The sequence below is a fragment of the Trichosurus vulpecula genome, chromosome 3 (assembly GCF_011100635.1).
Source record: "Trichosurus vulpecula isolate mTriVul1 chromosome 3, mTriVul1.pri, whole genome shotgun sequence".
Taxonomy (NCBI): Eukaryota; Metazoa; Chordata; class Mammalia; order Diprotodontia; family Phalangeridae; genus Trichosurus; species Trichosurus vulpecula.
In genome coordinates, this window is record NC_050575.1 from 276,489,586 (window position 1) to 276,510,370 (window position 20,785).

The 20,785-nt window shown below is 39.3% G+C and overlaps 1 protein-coding gene across 1 annotated transcript; it reads right to left on the reverse strand.

Annotated features, from left to right (window-relative positions):
- Positions 1 to 8,324: 8,324 nt before the first annotated feature.
- Positions 8,325 to 16,918, reverse strand: RBBP9 (RB binding protein 9, serine hydrolase). Its single transcript, XM_036751432.1, has 5 exons — positions 16,750 to 16,918; positions 13,972 to 14,014; positions 13,174 to 13,279; positions 9,560 to 9,645; positions 8,325 to 8,644 (listed from the first exon to the last, which is right to left on the reverse strand). The coding sequence occupies exons 1-5, from the start codon at positions 16,849 to 16,851 to the stop codon at positions 8,418 to 8,420; spliced, it is 564 nt and encodes a 187-aa protein (XP_036607327.1). The 5' UTR covers positions 16,852 to 16,918; the 3' UTR covers positions 8,325 to 8,417.
- Between the last annotated feature and the right edge of the window lie 3,867 nt (positions 16,919 to 20,785).

A 20,785-nucleotide genomic window follows, 5' to 3' on the forward strand; every position in this document is an offset into this window, starting at 1 on the left:
TATAGCTTGTTTGTAGATATTTATTTACCTGTCTGTTTGCAGGTCAGGGACTGTCTTTTGCCTCTTTTTGTATGCCCAGTGCTTAGCACAGTGCCTGTCATATGGTAGGCAATTAATATTTATTGACTGACTAATTTGCCAACTAACCCTGAATACACGCCAGCATTAGTCTTTTAATTTTCCTTTGGGTGGTAACCTACGGTTTTGAGTCTTTTGATATTTTGATATTTGATCATTTATAGACATGTAAATCTGGCCTTTACCAGAACATGAAAGATGTGTATATGTAAATAAGGAAAAAAAGACTTTATAATTCTCAGTTCTGATTCACAGGGGACTATATGTGAACTTTTTTTATATGGCATCCATGCTTTCCTTATGTACACATTTTTATGAATGAGACAGAAACATCATGTACACTTTTTGTTGTTCAGTAGTATCTGACTCTTTGACCCTGTGGACCATAGCATGCCAATGCTGTCCATGGGCTTTTCTTGACAAAGATACTGGAATGGTTTGCCATTTCCTTCTCCAGAGGATTAAGGCAAACAGAGGTTAAGTGACATGGCTAATAAGTGTCTGAGGCCAGATTTGAACTCAGTTCTTCCTAACTCCAGGCCCAGTGCTGTATCCATTGAACCACCTAGCTGCTTCCATAATATACACTTAGATATTTCATATTTGACCACAGTTTTTATGATCATTAAAAATTATGCAAGCCTGTGTATCTACCTACTGAAGTTTATATTGTAAAATATTATTTATTGGTATATACTGCATGAAAAGAGACCTTAGCACATATTTTTCATTATTTTAAATTAATATCAGAAAATTTTTAAAAATGTTTTAAAATGTTTTATCTTATATTGTGGGTTTGATATAAATATGACAGGGAAAAACATATCACATGAAAGAATTTGAGTCTGCCAAGCATCTTTAACTTGGATTTAACAGAACTTTTCATGAGCTGTAATCTGTAGCCATAAAAACACAGGACATAAGAATTTTCCTTTCACCTATTTGTTCATTATGTCCTTCCTTTTGATGAGGAAACCTTAGTTGTATTTTACTAATGAATAGTCTAAAACAGTGGTTCTCAAAGTGTGGTCTGGGCATCCCTGAGATATATCCAGAGAGGGATCAAAACTATTTTCATAAATAATTCTGGTGTTATTTACATAACTCACATAAACAAAAGTTCTTTGGAGTCCTCAATAATTTTTAAGACTGAAGAGTTCCTGAGACCCAAAAGTTTAAGAAATACTGATCTAAAACATTGTATTTTGAGTTTTATGGTAGTAGAGGTTTTATGAGTAAATTTCTATGCTGTCTTTGTTTTTCTTCCTAAGTAATAGATATGACTGCATACTTTTCACCAACAGTCCTTCAGTATGAAAATGAGAATTTCTTCTCTTTAACTACAACATTGCCAAGATTCCTCCCAAACTCTTTTGCTGAGATATTCCATAATAATAAATGGCATTTATATAGTGCTTTAAAGTTCACATTTTACAAATATATTCTTATTGCCTGCTGGATGACCCTTTTGGGATCAGGATTTAGTGGTGTAAGGGTTGGTGAATAGTCAGCTTACCTGGAACATAGAGTATATAAAAGGTAGTAGTATGACATATGAGTGGAAAGGTAGCTTTGGGCTAGATTGTGTAGAGCCTTGACATAATGAAGGTGACTAGGTGAAAAGTGGTATCACTTAAAAAAACAGAAGAGTTAGGGGAAGGGGAAGTGTTTTGTTGGAGAAGATAAGTTCACTTCTGGACATGTGAAGTTCTAAGTTACAGTAGAATTTGAATACAGATCTCTGCTAAACTACAAAATCATTATACTACTTCTACAAGCCAGAAAACCAAGCCATGGAACTTGCCAAAGGAAACATGGAAGGCACAGGTATATGTACTTACGCCATTACGACTTGGCAGGAGCAGTGGGATACCTGAGTTACATGAGCATGCCAGCAGAACCTTGGCATTTGAAAAATCCAACCCAAGTTTTAGAAAAGCATTAGTAGACTGGAAGACTAAAGTTGCAGGAGAGGCAAGGAAGACTCTCTCCCCTCCATCCACCTAGGATCCACAGGGTTTGATGTGGACATGACAGGGAAAAACACAAATAACAAAGTAATAAGCTCAAGTTCAAAAGCACAGGTACAATTTCAACACTTGGGGCAGTCCAGGAGAAGCAACACAAATAGACACTCTTTAACTAATTTCCAAGTAATTAAAACATCCGTTGAGTGAGAGGGAGAATAAATGACTTTAATGGTTTAAGGCGATAGAACCTGGTATGTGTGTGTGTGTGTGAGCTCTGAGAAGTCTCTAGTCCAACTTCAGAATTTAGGGACAAATATTCTCTTTCTACCAGTGTACAGGAAGGAAGTTAACATGGGTGTTATTTACACTTGGGGGACAGGATGGGGATAGAAGTGTCACTGATTGTGGAAGGAGGGAAGGGGAGAGATTGATTCTCCTGAAAAGGTTGGAGGGGGAGAATAGAGCTGGGGTTCCTTTATGTGAGGAAGAACATGAGCAGTTCACTAGTTCTGTTGTCCTCATAACCAATGGGAATCCTAACCTCTTCCTTGCTTTTTTTTTTTTTTTTGCTAGCACCTGACCTCCTACTCCTTTCTATTTATTCTCAGAAGAAATGTTTATCTTAAGTGTTAAGGCAGTCCACTCTGGTGGCTCTAGGCTATGGCTCTACTCAAGATTGATTTAACATATGCACATGTGGGACAGGACAAGAGGTTCTTGAATTACTGGGCTGACTGATAAAAGCCTACTTTGCAAGATGCAACATTCTGATTGCCCTTGAGTCTAACAAAAAATACTTTGTGGCCTCAAATGGAGAGCTTGTAGTGATTTTTAATGCAGGATACTGAGGATGTGCAAAATGTCCCTTAGCTTTTCTTGATAGGAAATTGTCTCCCAGAAAACAGGCTGGGATGAAAAAGGTGTGTCGTTAATACCTCTGTGGGAAGCCCCTTTTTCCTTCTAATCCCTACAGAAGACTGACATGTTTAACTTCTGTGAAGAGGTCCAGTTGGAAACCACCCAAGTGATCATAGTTTTTTGTAAAACTTCAGTTTCAATATCAGATACAAACTAATTCTCTCCAACACTACTGTAGATTCCTTTTCCTGGAGTTTTTAAAGAACTTTAGTCTACTGACTCAAAGGAAAAAGAAATGTTAAAATTTGAAACGAGGGCATAATTTTATTTTTAGGTGGGAAGTAATACTTGAATACATCTATGATCCCATGTCTTAGCCTTCCTTTGGGGTTCTCAATATTCTGTGTGTTATTGTATGGCAATAACAGATTAGGCTGTTATGCTTCCTTCTCTCTACATGGTCAGCCCACCTTTTCTGATTATGTATTTCCTGGATGATCTCTTTTATACCATTCTTTGAGCACAAAGCATCATCAATATGTTTGCTGCCTGTTTACCCCCACCACTTGTCTCTCCATTGCCCTTTGGGTCCTCCATAATTTTGATTCTTTACAAGTTTTAGTGTTCCATAACTGATAGTTATATAAAATTTCCAGACGACTACTGGTCTTAAAAAGATGAGTTTTATGTGAGTGAGCAGTCTGAAATCCCAGAAGCTGTTGTGCAGTTTCCCAAATGCAATCGAATCTCCTCTTCTTTCAAGCTCATGGTCCATCTGTACTGCCTGTCTGATACACATGTACTTATAGGTGCAGTACAAGTGCCTATCATAGTCTATACAACATCTCATCCATTTAGCTTTTCATTGTTGTTGATAGTGTTGATTGTTAAGCCAGTCTCTTCTGAATGACTTGGGATGAGGAAAGACCTAAAATTACTTTCCTTCCTAAAGCAGAGAGATATTTTATTTGGAAACTACCAGTTGGGAATCTCCTTAGAAATGTAAATGGAAAAAAAAAAGAAACATAAATGAATACTGTTTTATTCTCTACTGCTTCAATTTTCATGTTGCTATAGTTCCCATTTCTCCATTGTATATTCACTATTTAGTTTTCATGATAGATCCCTTTAAAAACACCCAAAAGGTTGGGGTGCTATTATTAGGCAGTAGGGGATAGGATGAGGGATTAAGAAATGTTTTGTGGGGGCAGCTAGGTGGCACAGTGAATAGAGTGCTGACCCTGGAGTCAGGATGACCTGAGTTCAAATGTGGCCTCAGACACTTGACACACTTACTAGCTGTGTGACCTTGGGAAAGTGACTTAACCCCAATTGCCCTGCCTTCCCCCCTCCAAAAAAATTTTTTAAAAAAAGAAATATTTTGTGGATTTTCTCCTTTATGGATCTGGTTTTTAAGGTACTGCAGTAAGCCAGGGATAGCTAGGTGGTACAGTGGATAGAACACTGACCTGGAATTAGGAAGACCTAATTTCAAATATAACCTCAGACTAGCTGTGTGACCCTGGGCGAATCATCACCATTTCCTTATGTGTAAAATGAACTGGAGAAGGAAATGGCAAATCATTCCAGGATTTTTGCCAAGAATACCCCAAAAGAGGTCATAAAGAGTCAGACATGACTAGAAGATGACTGAACAAGTAAGCCAGGGAGAGTGGCAAAAAGCAAAAAACTTGGAAGGGACAACAGTGAGCCAAGGAGCCTGGACTTCCTGGTAGAAAAAGGAGCTTCCTGGGATACCAATGGATCATTGGCACCAAGGATACCACAGGGCTAACTCTAGAGACAATATTGAAGAGATGGGATTGCCAGGAAATGGGAAATTTAAAAAGTTTTAATCTTAGATTTTCCTTGGTATGGAAAACCAGATTAATTTTTAAGACCAAAGAATCAGCCCCAGAGGTGAAAGGGACCTCATTTTATTCAGTACTCTCTGCCCCCTTATTTTACAGATTAGGAAATTGAGGCCTAGAAATGTTAAGTGAAGGTCACGTAGGTATTAAGCATCAGAGGAAATATTTGAACCCTGAACACAAGTCTTCTGGCTTGGTTTGTGACTTTTATAAATCTGTAGCTTGTCCCATTTTGTTAATTATTCTAAACTATGATATTTACCCTTGTAGATAACTAGGGAAAATACCTTTAAAAAACCCAAACCTATAAAGAACTAGACATTCTAAGTCCATTAGCAGTGCAGGATAGAATTAGAAGCCTGACAGTGAGATCACTAGGCTGGGAGAATGGGTGGTACCGGGGTGGGGGGTGGGGGCAATAAAATAGACCCTGGTGGGGGAAAAAAAGTGAAACTGGGGGAAGACTAGGAAGTATAGCACCTCTGTTGCAAAAAAGGAAAAATAATTTTATGGAAAACAACAAAACTCTGAGGCTTGAACCCAAGGTCTTTTGGGAAAATGCACCATTTCTCTATATAGTTCAACCTTCACTCTGTAGAGTATTGTAGATTACAGGTGTGGCAACGGGAGAACACCAGAGCTTCTGAGAATGTGAGAACTACACCAAGCTCTCTCACTTGTAAAATGAAGTACTACCTTTGTATCCTAGCAGAGTCATCTGTGTACAATGGTCTTGATGATGTTCATTAATCATATAGAGAATACATGATGGCTGTCTTCAGAGCTGAAGTGCTATCATATAAAAAAGGAAGTATACTTGTTTCCTGTAGCTCCAGAGAACAGGTCAACGAGTAGAAGTTACAGGGAGGCAGGGTTCAATTTAATATAAGCAAAAACTTTCTAACAAAAAGGACTTTGCTTCAGCGGAATGGGCTGCCCTGAGAAGTAATGAGCTCATTGTAAGAAGTATTTGAGTAAGTTGTATAACCATCTTTGAAAGATGCTGTTGCGAGTGTTCCATACATCAAATGCCCAAGAAGGTCCATTATAATGCAGAGATCCTATTATTCCAATGCAATTTATTAAGGGTTTATTTAGAAGATTCCAGTAAAATCTATATAAATGCTAAACAGTAGTGTGGGAACTGAATTCCAAAAGATGTATCTAATTTGTTTTTCATAAAGGTGTCACATTTTGTGGATGTATTCATTCTAGAATAGTCTCTGATCCTCTGCAGATTCACTAGACCATAGACCACTGGAACATATCTTAGGAAATGTCTAGCCCGAACCCTTCATTTTACAAATGAGGAAGCTGAGCCCAGGGAATTCAAATGACTTGTCCAAGGTCATATAGATGGTAAAGGGTAGAGCTAGGATCTGAACCCAGGTCTCACAATTTTGAGTTAAGTGCTGTAGCCACCACTACATCACCATGTGCTCTCCCCACCCCTAAAAATTATGGATATGATAAAATGGCATGTTATAAAGAACCTGGCCCTCCATGAAGACATAAAATAATCTGGAAATTCATACTAATGTCTTGAATGACACTGGAATATCAAGCTCAACAATCCACGTTTCTTTTAAAAAAGAAAACCACATCCTCTTTTCCAAAAAGATCTGTCTATATTTCAGTGTTATATGAGAACAAAAAAAATATGTGATGAGGCTGTAGTCAAGCCAAAACTATACAGTGTACCTGGTTTTTGAAGGAGGCAGAAATCTTGGGCCCAGTTAGAGGCCCAAACTAAGAATCCCTAGGATTACTTACTATTGGTCAGTTGTTTTCAGTTGTGTCCAACTCTTCATGACCCCATTTGGGATTTTCTTGGCAAAGATATTGGGGTGGTTTGCCATTTCCATCTCCAGCTCATTTTACAGATGAGGAAACTGAGGCAAACAGGGTTAGGTGATTTACCCAGGGTCACACAGCTAGTAAGTGTCTGAGGCCAGATTTCAATCAGGAAGAGGAGTCTTCCTGACTCCAGGCCTGGTCCTCTAGTGACTATCACCTAACTGCCCCAAAATTACTTATACAAAGCAGAAAACTCAAGATGCATTGATGTGTAATGAAGGTTCTTGAACAAAGATGTAGAGGCAGTAATTATCTAGTGCAGGGCTTCCACCCCTTTCCATCTCAATTGAGTGGCCTGTAGCCATGCACAGTGCAAAGTGCCCATGCTTTGTGTTCAGAACCAAGGCTACAGTGAAGTTGTGTTATTCGACACTGGCAAGTGTCGGATTCATTCCTCATTTGATTTTTAATTAATTTTTGGTTGCACCTTCATAAACTTTTTACTGTTGCTAATTTTCTCAACCCCATACAGGATTGAGACCCACAGTTTAAGAAGCGCTGGAGTGAACAGTGTGCTGGAATTGAAATCAAGACCTAGGTTCAAACCCACCTCCCACACTCCACTGATACTACCCATGTCACTCTGGGCAAGTCACTTAACCTCATGGTGGCTCAGGCAACTGCTTGAGCCCAATTTAGGGATTACAATATGTGTGGGGGAATGGCAATCACTGTGCTAATGAAATCCTTCCTGTTAAATGTGAGACTCTGGGAACAAATCCAGGTGGAACTATCTCTATCAGTGTCTTCCCAGTAACTCTTTTTCTTTTAAAATCATATCCACCTATTTTAGTCCTTGTCTTTATAATCATTCATTTAGCACACATTGCCTAATCACTCCTGTACTCTTAGGTGTCAAGGGATAAACTTTAGTGCTTCCAAAGACCACTCATTTAGCTGATTTTAATCTTCCTCTCCACACTTTAACAGAGATGATTTTTGTGTAGTTCAGTGGGTCCCAGAAAGTCATCACTTAGTGACCCAACCCTGTGAATATGAACCTCTAGTGTAATATACACAGCCTGTCATTAAATCCATACCAAGCCACCACTCGTAGGATGCTAGCGTTTAGAGGTTGAAGGTTTCTTAGGGAACACCCAGTCCCTCATTTTACAGATTTGGAAATAGAACTGAGATTCAAAAGGAGGTCCTCTGACCAAATACAGGGTTTTTCCCTTTACACCTGCTTGTCCTCATCACCACCCTGTGGCCTGAGCATCCCTCCAATGAAACAAGTGGTATTTCCATAGCTGCTCTCCAGCTATCATCCGCAGTAGAAGACATGCCATCCTGGGGACCTTTTTGAGCCTAAGGTGCTGCAGGAGCAATGGAAAACCTCTCCAGGAGGATGAGACCCAGAATTTTCAAGGACAGCTAGAACTATGCTACCTTACCTACATTGTGAATCTTTTCCCACTCTCCACAGCACAGCAGCAGAATATTGGGCCATCCACAAACATCCGACATCCATCACCTCCATGGTCTTTCTTAATGGCCCTCGGTTAATTGCTATGCCCTGAGTCAGCTGCTACTTCCTAGAAGCACTGCTTGTGCCCAGGGCTCTAAAGCTTCCTCTCTCTGCCTGCTACTCACGCTAGAGGCTTCCTGCCCATGTAGTAATTATTTGAAAACCTGGAAAAGAACACTGAAACAACTGTGGTTTGCTTTTTTGCCAATCACTTGGGCAGTGTTACTTAATCTTTGCTGTTTATTGTCCTTTAATGAAGGTCCAGACTATAAAGTACAGATCTGGTCATAACAGCCTAACAAGAGTTCATTAAGTCTAAGTGGGTACATTCAGCAGAGACTGCACCACAGTGACCAGTTCATTAAACTCAGTGTTTTGAAAGTGGCCACGGTCTGTGAATTTGTGCAGTTTGGCTCCCAACTCATTGGCCACTTCCTGCTGTTCACTCCAAGGAAGGAAAGGATCATCAGTGGACCCAAACTGTACTATATGTTGGCAATTGGACTTGATCTTCTCCCACTGCCAAGGACGGTTGAAGTATCCTGTGAAGCACAAGGGGGGAATAGCTCATCATAAGTCTGGTAAAAAGTATTTAGTATTATACTTTCTGAGTATAAGCCAAATGCACTACTGTTGTACCAAATCAATAGGGCTTGATACTGAATCCTAAATAAGGAAGGACTAGAGTCTTGTACTTGTAGACTAACTAGATACAAGGGCCTTGTGCCTAAAAATACCTAACTTTCCCCTCAGTGAGTAATTGATAAATGATTTTGCCCACTTTAAAGCCTTCCTATACTGTATCACAGCCTAAAAATGGAAATACTCAAAAAGGGCAAAGGCCTCTCTCAAATAATAGCTTAGCTTTTCTATGGTCTGTGCTTCCTTGGGTGAGGAAATTCATTCCTTCTCCACCATGTGCTTAAAGTCCAAATTTATTCCCAGCTTTTTGGTCATTCCTTCTGTCTTTCCATCCTTGCCTCCCCTGATGGTATTTTCATTGTATTGGTAAATACGATATATTTTTGTCTCTTTGTCCATGTGGACCAGATTTGACATGATTATCAGAACGGTATAATAAAATTAAATGAGATTAAATTGTGCTCTCATATGAAAGATGGCAAAAGCAAAAGGTTGATATTAGCCATGTTTCTCAAGAGAGGAAATATAACAAATGAGAAAACAAATGAAGTCATATATAATGGATATCATATTGCTTGCTCCTCATGAGATGGAGGAGAATTTGGAACTCAAAATTTTCAAAAATGAATGTTAAAAATTTTTTCCATGTAATTAGGAATTATTTAAAGAAATAAAGATGTGAGGATTGTAGGTGAGAATAAGAAATTTGAAAACTGACACTTGAAAGCAGTGCATAAATAGATGAGAAAATAGGGATCAAAATAAATGAGAAATTGTAGGCAGATAGAGATGGAAGGGAATAAAACCTAAATTACCACTTGCTCGTTCATTCTCATCCCCCAAATCTGATGTATATGCAGACACTAGTATGATAGCATATACACGATGTGTTTCTGCATACCTGGGAAAAAGAAAATAGTGTTAACTGAGCACTTCTTTCCTGGAGTTATTAAATCTAACTTTACTTTGTTTTCAGAAAGCCTATAATGGAACAATTTGTTATAAGAAAGAACTATATCCTCCCCTCCAAACTCCTCCCTTCAAAGGAAACTCAGAATCCCTAACCCAAAGGCTGATCACTGAAGCTGTCTGCAAACTAATAGGCTAGGTGGTTTCTGGAGATCTCAGCAATTAATAATTTTAAGATACTTTTTTGGTTGAGCTACTTTTACTGGGCTACTAGGTTATATTTGCTTTTGAAAAACCTATTTCTGAGGATCCTCCTACCTTCAGTCAGCTTCGGGGGCTTTTGAAATATATGACTTTTATAAGCTAACCTTTTCAGTACTACAAGGACTGATAAGTTAGTTCTTCTTTAGAACTTTTACCAACACAACTCAGTTCCTCTATAATTTTGATGGGGTGCTTGGACCCCACTTCCAAAATCACATTTCTCCCTCAAAATGCTGTCCCTGACAGTTTTCTCCCCAGACCAAGGACACTATGTCTGGCAGTTACTCATGAGTGGGCCCCAGTGAGGCCAACCATCTCTCCCTGTTATAAGAACAAGCTGAGCTCTGTAGAATTTCTCTTGTGAAAACAGGACTATGTTGTACCCACAGAATTATCATGTACTGTTTCCCACAGTTACAGCATACAATCCAGAGGTCAAGCTATAGACATCAACTCACAAAGCTATCTTGCCACAAACATAACAGACCAAAAATATACCCCTTAGAGGCTCCTTCCCCTGGTTTCCAGTAGGTTTCCAGTAGTGAATGGTGCCTGTGACTAAGGTTGTATGTTATTGCCTAATTAGCATATCTGCCAGATAATCCGCTACTTTTCCTATATAAGCTTTAGCATCATTCCTGTTAGGTTACAAGTTCTTAAGGACCTCTGCCCATCATATTGGCATCACAATAAACCTTTGCCAACTTGACTTTAAGAATGTTTGAGTCCATGAATTCATTCCAGATGACCCTGTCCTGCTCTCTGGTCCTTGAGGGGTCCCTGAATCCCTTAAACTGCATCATTTCCAGTAGAACACCTATAAATGTAGCAATGGCTAGCTGCAATTGCCCTGGAAGTTTTAACCCTTTCGTCCCCAGACATTCTGCCCTGCCTATACCACCCCTATCCTTATCTTCTGATCCTGATTTGTAGTCTGTCTCTATTGGCCCACAATTTCAGGAAGGCTCCAGCCATGCTTCACTTCACTCTACTCTCGTGGCATAATTTGGATAGTCTCACCAACCTCCTTGCTTACTAGGTAACCTCTTCAATTCTGCTCCCGTCTCCTTCCAGTTCTGGAATATTGATCAAATCAACTCTTCCATTGTTCGTGATTCCTGGAAGAGGTGTGTTGGTCCCTTCCCCAATGGCCCCACTCACCATTCCAGCAACTTTTAGGATCAGAGTTCTCCTTTTTGCCTAAAGGATCACCACTGACCAATGTGTATTTCTTCCCCTACTAGAATGTAAACTAGAGAGATTTGTAATTTATATTTATTGTATATTTGTATTTATACTTGTATTCCCAGTTTGACAAAATGCTTGACACATAGTAGGCACTTAATAAATACTTTTTCAGTCATTCATTCCATTCCCCAAGAGACAAGTAATGGAGATATATGAACAAAGAGTTCTGTAAAGAAAGACTGAGGAAATGAAAAGCAAAACAACTTCGAAGTTTTGCTCCCTATTCAGAAATTGACAAAGACCATAAAATGTGGAAATAATTCATTCCCATTGACTCTTGGAGTTGCAAGAACACAGGCATACCTATACATTGTAGGGGAGCTGTAAGTTGGTCCACTGGAAAGCAATTTGTAATTGTAATAAGAGAGTGACTAAAATGCCTACAATGCTCTGACCAATACATCCCACTTCTAGGACTCCAGGGAGGTCAAAGATAGAAAGAAAGATCCTGTATACAGCAAAATATTTATATAGCCACACTTTTTAATAGTAGCAAAGGACTCTAAAACAAAATAGATGTCCAACAGTTAAACTGGGAATGGCTCAACAATGTATGGTACATGAATGTAATGAAATACTACTGTGTCATAACAAAAGATGAGTATGAAGAATACAGGGAGGCACAGGAAAATATAAATTGTTACAAAGTGAAGTAAACAGAACCAGGAAAACAACATGCATCATGATTATAACAAAGCAAGTAGAAAGAACATAAGAACAACAAAATCAGAAACTGTACACTCTGTAAGTGTAAAGATCAAGCTTGACCCCAAATAAGAGATAGGAGAATGTACTCCCTCTCCTTTTTTGCAGAGGTGGGAGACATGGAGGTGGAACATAGAATGATGTGTTGGTTAATATTGATAAACTACTTTCCTTATTTTTATTCGTTATAAGAGATGGATGGCCCTTTGGGTGAAGAAGAGGGGAGGAATATATTTTGAAATGACCATATAAGAACATAAGTTATCAATAAGAAAATTTCTTAAGAGTTGCAGATGATAAAAAATTCATTGCCCTACAGTCAACCTAGAAAAGACCTCCAAAGCTGGCTAGGCTGAACCCTCAGAAAACAGACATATATTGTTCCCAGATCAATATTCAAAGCTTTTTTGGCATTGTAGAATCTTCCTGAACTTGTGTTCTACTGGCATAATCAGAAAGAGCCCAGGGTCGCCTTTGTGCTACAGTGAGGCTTCAGAATGGGGCTATAAACTAACATTCTGAGAAAATGTAGTTTAATAGGACTTGGGAGAGGTTGCCAAAAGCAACATCTTCCTTCATTTTTCAGATATCCCATTGGAGCACATTAGCATTTTTATTTTGTCATTTTGTTGTTTCACATTTGAGCCCTTCTTTCATTACACTGCTAATTTGAATGGATATGACTAGAAGATTATGGTATTTAATGAGCAGTTCTTTAATGTGGAACTAATATGATACTTTAAGCTGCTTCTGGATGCAAGAGGCCAAGCAAACAAAAACATTTAATACAGTGGAGCCCTGTAACCAAGAAAGAAGCCCAGCCCTAAATTGTTCATCCAGCCAGTTACTTATCTACCCTCTAGTCTTTATGTGGGATAAAGGAAAAGAGTGCTAGATTGCATAGTTGCTATTATTTATGTATTAAAGCTGAAAACTGGTAATGGGGGGGGGGGGCCAACGTGGAGGTGTTGCTACTCCAATTTCCCTTTTCTATTGTAGCTGCAGAATAGCAGGTGAGAAGGGAGTGCATTAGAGGCATGGGAGATAGCCTGTTCAAAGGGGCGAAGATGGAAAATGGAATGGTGTGTCTGAGAAACAGCAAGAATGTGATCTTTGAACCAAAGACTACATGAAGGAGAAAGGATAAGGCTGGACAGGTACGTTAGAGCAAAATTGTCTAGGGCTTTAAATGCCAACAGAAACAGAAAGCTTAAGGTGCAAAGAGGCAGGCAAGCAGAAGACTTTCAGGTGTACTTTTGTATGTGTGGATAATACCATGAACTATTTTTACAAGCATTCATACCTCATGGCAGCAATGGCACCAGAACTGTGTCCTATGATGATTGTCTTCTCATCACAATGGAACTCAGACTCCATGAATGGCAGCCAAACACTTTCTCGAGCTACAACTGATTTTAAGCAGAGAGGAAATTTAATATTACTTGGTAGTGATAATTACAACCTGTTAGGATCATGCTACCCTTTTTTTAGCTGGTATAGTACAGAATTTTATAAACTTTAAAAATTGCATAATAATTTCCAAAAAGAGAGTCTATATATTAGACACAAATCAGGACATGGGATCAGAGCCAAAGGGATTGTTGGTGCTAGATAGTTTGGTAAGTGTGATCTGGCAGGTGGTTTTATTTTACCATGTTCTCCTGAGAGACCAACAGCCACAGATCAAGGAAATAGACTGTTAAAAAATTCTCACAATACTAGTAAAACATATAGCAACACAGTACGTAAGTAGTAGTATACTTTTTAAGCACCCTCTCAAACATATACTCTCCCTGAGTATCATTTCTTTTATTCCTCATGGAAATGTGACTTTCAGAAAAGTATTTCTTTGAGAAACTATTATGAAAGTATGGAATAAAAAACCAGACTCAAGAAAAAGTAGAAAATTGAATTTTGCCTCATGGCTCAGTGATAATTATCCTTAAAGAAACTCAAAACTCATCCCTCTTGGAACCATCTGTTCCTAGGAAATTATTATTATACTTTTGTTTCTCTTATGTCATTCTGGTGCCTATGGTAAAAAAATAAAAATAAAAAAAGATACAGTAAGATAAAAGGATTTTTTTTAATAAAAACTTACTTGGGTCAGGCATATTTTGAGACAAACACTGGAAATCGGGTATCTACAAGAGAAAGATATAGGAACCAACTTGATTAGTTAATACTAGACAATTTCCATAACACATGGTTTTTGATATTACTGTTATCAATTCATTCAGTCATTTATTAGTGTCTACAACATAACAAACATTGGCTAGGTGCAGGGAGGTGATACATAGGCTATGGTAGGAGTAACATCCACCGAGGTCCCTGACTCGTAGGCTGACATTTTTTCCCTAAAAGGCAATGAAATCATCCTTAAGATTTAATTGGTCCAGGACACTAAGGCTCAAACTGTAAAAGTACCTTCCTGGTTGCCTAAGTACAAAGACCTAATAGTTGAGGGCTCCTCAGACTTGAAATGCTTCCGACCAGGCATACCACCCTGGTAAATGTGGAGGCAGGGAACCTGTGCCCACCTGTATCAATTCTGTCTCCTTGTTCACTGTCTTTTCCATCTACTGTTAGATGGGCTATGTGTATTTCATTCCAGGCTTGAACCTAACAGCTAAACAACGCTGAGTCAGTCCAGCCCAGAAAAGACACACACATACACACACATGCACACGCACATACACATGCACACAGGCACACACACAATCATAGAATTTCAGAGTAGAAAGCTATCTGAGTCCATCTAGTCTAACTTATAACTGAAAAATGATTCCCTCTAAAACAAACCTGACAGATGGTCATACCACTTCTACTTAAAGACCTCCAATTAGGAGGAGCCCATTACCTCTCAAGGAAGCCCATTTCCCTTTTGGATAGTTCTAATTCTTTTGAAGTTTTTCATTACATTGAGGTACCTCTCTGCTATTTCCACTTATGCTTCTTATTCTGCCATCTGGAGCCAAAGAGAATGGGTCCAGTGCCATATGATGGCCCTTTAAATTACTTGGAAGACAGGTCTCATGTTTTCTCTTAGTCCAAACATCCCCAGTTCTTGCGACTGATTTTCGTATGGCATAAACTCAAAGCCCTTCACCCTGGTTGCCCTGCTCTGAATACTGTCCAGCTTATCGGTATTCATACACATGAAACAGGGGACTGTATTGATTAACCCGGAATTAAACTGACAGCTGCTCTGGGGTAGGCAAAATATGGCAGCCTGGACTAAACTTCTAATGTAGAAAGTTGGGGCACCCTCGACAGACTCTCCAAGAAGAAAAGCCAGCCTTCTGAGTAGCCCTAGCTCTATATTTTTTAAAAATAAATTTACTATTTATTTTTAACATTCATTTAAAAATTTTTTGAATGCCAAGAAGGCAAGAAATGTGTTCTCAATTATACATTTGAAATCATGCAAAACATATTTCCATGTTAGCCATGTTGTCAAAAAAAAAAGCTAGAAAAATAAAGTAAAAAAAATTATGCTTCAATCTGTGCTCAGATTCCATGAGTTCTCTTTCTGGAGGTGGATAGCATATTTCATCGTATTTTACTAAGTTCCTCAGAATTGTCTTGGATCATTGCATTGATCATAATAACCAAGTCACTCCTAGTTCTGTATTTTTGTTGGTGCCTCTGTCTCTACTTTTCAGTCATGTCTGAAATTTTATTAGACTCTATATGCTTAAAGCAGGTCATTCAATTAAATACCTATGAATACTGTGCTCCGGGTTAGGGATAGGAAGACCAATAAGATAGTCCCTGCCCTGACAGCACTTACCACTTAGCAGGTGGATGTAATGCATACACAAATAGTCATATTGGAAAATGAACAAGGACAGGTTTGTTAGAGAAATATTAGCAAAGTACAGGGTGTGCCAAGCTTTAATAGCTTAAAACTACGCTAAGACTTTTGGGGAACCCTGCATTATTTAGGCAAGAAAGCTTCATAGTTTATTAAACTTTAGGCAACCTGGAGGAGACAAGTACTTATTTCATACTCTCACTGGGGAAGAAGGGCTGGGGCTGAGATGCAGAAGTTAGAGGAGAAAGTAAAGAGGCAAAGGGGAGGTAGTGTGTGGGCTACTACCAGATCTCAGTGGACTAGACTGGGCTGAGTAAAGGGGCTGTTCTGCTTTCCTTAGCATGATGCAGTGGAGACAGTCAACAATCATTTACTAAGCCCTTACTATATGACAGGTGCCAAAAGGCAAAAATGACCCTGCCCTCGAGGAGCTCACATACTAATGGGGATTGGGGGAAGGGGGGGCAATGTGGAAAGAAAAGTTCATACAGTATATATGGTAAGTATTCTTTGAAAGAAGTTGCTGACATTAAAAGGGAACTGAAAAAGACTGCCTGCAGAAGGTGGGATTTGACCACAGTTTTCAAGCAAACCATCCAGGAAACCTGAATTCAAGTCCTGATTCCTCACCATTTATTCAGCAAGTTGACCCTAGGCAGGTCACTCACCGCTCTGAGGCTCAGTTTCCTTATCTGTGAAATGGGAGGTAGTAACAGTTTTACTGTCTCCCTCATAGAATTTCTCTAAACTGTGAAGTACTCTATAAATGTGAGTCATTATCATGATTATTTCAAAGGGGAAACCATTTAGGTCTTGATGTATATAGTCTTCAGCAAAGTTTTGGGGGCAGAAATGTTTCTGGAAAAAAAAAAAAGCATTACCAGCCAGTGTTTCTCCCTACAGGACATGCAGGAAGAAAATAAGGGGAGCAGTAGAGAAAGCCGAGAATACAGGTGATTGTTTGCCTGTGACCAGTCCACAACTCTGGGACTGAGCTAGGAAGGGAATAAAAACGACTTGGTTAATTCTTAAAGAAAAAACAAACATTTCCTAGAGTCTTACCTTCTCCAGTCTCTTTTTGACCCATCCATACCAACCATGGGTCACCACATCACCTCCTCCGTTCCCAGGAACAATCACAGCCTTGCTAGGAGAAACCATCATCCCAACTGGGATTGTTTCTCCCCAGCTCACTCCTGTTTCTCCACTGAGGAAGGCTGTACCTATCACGAGAGGCTACGATCATAACGCATCATGGGACTTGTAGTCTTTGCAGCAGTAGGTCCTAGAAATATTAGCATTCTAGCTAAAGACTTTTCAATTCAAAGTACAGTGATGAAAGCATATTTTTTTTCACTTTTGGGGGGTAACATAGTTAATATGAAAATATGTTTTGCCTGACTTCACGTGTAAAACGGATATATTGCTTGCTTTTTCAATGAGTGGGGCAAGCACAGGAGGAAAAGAAAGAATTTGGATCTCAGAATTTTTAAAATGAATGTTAAATAAAAATTAAAAATAAAATCAAGTACAGTAACGGGTAATTTTAAATTAAGGTCAGGTCAAAAACTATTGACACAACATTTTACTGATATTTAACGAGAAGAATCTATCACATATGATTAAAGTTTGTATTTTTCTTTTTAAACTGATTAAAGTTAGGCTGCAACTAACATATGGCAGCCCTAGATGGCGTCTGTGTTTCCTTCCAGCTCTGATCCTATGATCACTTACCAGTTCTTTGATAAGTCCCTTACATTCTCTTAAGTCTCAGATCTCCATCTGTAAAATGACATAAAAAAACTTGTCCTACTTCCTTCAGAGGGATATTTGAAGACAATCTATATAAAGCACTTTGCAAACTTTATATCAGGGATATTAGCTATAGTACTATTTTTTTTTTGTTACTTCATTACCTCCATTTGGCAAGTAACAATATAACTCTAACTTATAGTCTTAGAGGGTTGCCTGAGACTCTGCAACTTGCTTATGGTCACACAGCCAGCTAGTAGGTACCACGGCAAGTTTTAAAGCTCTAAGCACTATACAACGGTGCCTTCTTCCAAATTTTACAAGACTGTTAAATGACTATTGCTACTGGTATTATTATCTCTAGAATCCTGATGACATAAAACCAAATTTCTATCTTCCTTAGAAATTAAAAAAATAGAGGGGCAGCTAGATAGTGCAGTGAGTAGAGCACCAGCCCTGGAGTCAGGAGGACCTGAGTTCAAATCCGACCTCAGACGCTTGACACTTACTAGCTGTGTGACCTTGGGCAAGTCACTTAACCCCAATTGCCTTGCCTTGCCCCCTCCAAAAATAAAAAATAAAGAAATAAAGAATAGGAACTGGACTTGTGATTTCATGAAAATTGGGAATTCGCAGTTGAGGGGACTCCCCCTGCCAGTAAAAGTCATCCCCTTCTAGACTTAGGATTGCCTAGCACTGACAAGTTAAGTGACTTGCCGTGGGTCAAGAAGCCACCATGTGTCAGAGCTGGGACTTAATGCTACTTTTGGGTGACTCTACACTAAATCACAACTACCTCTCTTCACATATAGTTTATATTTTTCTCTTGCTAAAAACTTCTTTCTTAGTCAATTCTGCTAAAACGCTTGTTTTTAAAATGCTGATTTGTTCCAATGTAATCGATGTCTTGGGAAACGATTTGAGTATAATGAATTTTGGTCTGCTTGTTGTCGATTTCATCTCACAAAGACAAGAGGACAGTGAAGTACACTCACCTACATTTGGTGTTACAATTGTGCACCCAATTTCAGATAACTCTTAACCACAACAACTCACAAGCTGAAACTCTTCCAACTCCCACAACCACAAGCAAACTTCTGTTCTTTTCTCAAGGTAAAATGTCGTATTTATTGTATGTCTTTTGTTGCAGTAGGAGCCGTGGGTAGAGGAAGGCTGACAGCTGAACCCAGGAATTCCTCCCCAACCATGCTCACCTTTAGCCTTGGCTGAAGCCCTGGCCTCGAGTCCTGGAGTTTCCGCTGACCTCAACTATAGCTGGGATCATTTAGCTCAGCTTAAGTATAGGCTGAATAGTAGCCCTGTGGATCCTGCCACTATTTATGATGGTATTTACGTATTTCTTAAGCACTTAATATATATAAAACGGTACTGCCATTTTTATCAGGTTCCTATCTTTTTAATGTGTCACCAATGATATTTTTGAGTGTTGTCCCCCAACACCATTTTCCCCATAAGCTCTGTGGTTTTTACTGTGTGATTTTTGTGGTGATTTTAATGCATAAATCATATTATAGCCAAATAGACTAGAATACTTTTTCTTTTTGATCATAAAGCAGCTGTTAGCATAACAACAAATTAAACATCCCCTTGGTTTTATTATTCATTTCTTTATGCTTTATATTTACCAGAGGCATAACTATCACTAATTGTATTCTGGAAAGTGCCTGTATAGCAAACAGATAATATTTAAGCTTATTTTCATTTTATGGACCAGTCATCTTTTGCACTTGCATCTTTTTCTCCCTGTCCCCCTCCCCCATATCCAATTATTTACTAAATCTGCTTCATTCTGCCTCTGTCATACCTCTCAGATTTGTCCCTTTTTTCTACCCTTACTGCAGTCAATTCAGGCCTTCTTTCCATTTGCTTCGACTACGATAAAAGTGGCCCAACTAATTTTGTGGCCTCCAATCTCTTTCCTCTTTCAGTCCCTTATGCTTTTCTCTACTACCAGAGTATTCTTCCTAGTGCATAGATCTGAGTATATCACTCCCCTGCTCAAAAACAGGCAGTGTGTGCAGGCCTCAAAGTTCTTCAGGAAGAATAAAGTCAGAATAACTTCTGATATCCTGTTGGAGCCATAGCAGGGGGACAAAGGCAGCTCGCAGTAGGTGGCTGGCCAAGGAGATAAAGGTAGAGAAAAAATGCCCACCTAACCCATCCTGGGCAACTCTCATGGAGGCTTGAAAACAATGATGTCTCCCATATTTGATGGCTACAGCTGAGGATAAAGGAAGTTGAGATGAGGCAAGGGCAACCAGGAGGCCTGCAGCAGCATTATCTCAAAAATCCAGTTGGGGCTTTCAGGGCTGCTGCAAGGGGGCAAAGTCAGCTCCAGATGGGTGATTATGCAAGGTGAAAGAGGGAAAGATGGAGATAAATACAAGGCCAGTGCCTGTGTTAGGCAGGAGAAGGAGGCAGAAGGCTAGGATTATGGCAGAGGGTATAGCTGGATCCTAGCTCTATGTCATAGGCCAGAATTGACGGAAAAGTCAGGGAAAGGGATCAGGAACTAGCCATCCCATCCATTACTGTGACAGGTCAGGAGTAGCACCATCCAAACTTCAGAGGAAACAAGGCTAGAGCATTGCCACCCCATCAAGAGTGCAAGAAGGGGCAAAACAAAGTACTAACATTAACTCCCAACCCAGAAGCTAGGGTCGAAGACATGAGTAAAGAGAAGAAAACTCCTAATACAATGAAGAAATACTGTAGAGTAAGAAAAGTCTCGAGAATTAAACTGAAAAGAGAGGGGCAACTCCACAGTACGTACAAGTAAATTAAAAAAAAAAGTCTTGGCTTCAAGGACTTTGATAGTGGATAGAAGAAAGGAAGCAAGAGATAAAAACTGTAATTAAATTGTGAAGGTCAGAACTAAATTTGATACTCATAGGCTCATAGACAGAGAGCTGGGAAGAACCCTCAGCAGCCGTGTAATTTGATCTCATCATATTACAGATGAGGAAGCAGAAGCTCAGGAAATTTAATTGACTTGCATAAGGTCACAAAGGTATTAAATGTTAGAGGTAGGGGTTTGAACCCAAATTCTTTCACTCCAGAACCAATACTCTTTCCACTATATTACACTGCCTCCCGTACTCCAGATGTTGTCTAACCAAGGCAGAACAGAGTGGACTCTCATGCCCCGGATTCGTAGAAGCTAGAAGAGAGATTAATGCAGCCTGAGATTGCCTTGGTTTTCTAGGCTGCCATATCACACTATTGACTCACGTCAAGTTTATATAGGCTATTAAAATGCTTTTCAGGCAGACTGTTGTCAGGGCACAGCTCCCCCATTTGGACTTGTGAAATAGGTTTTTTTAAA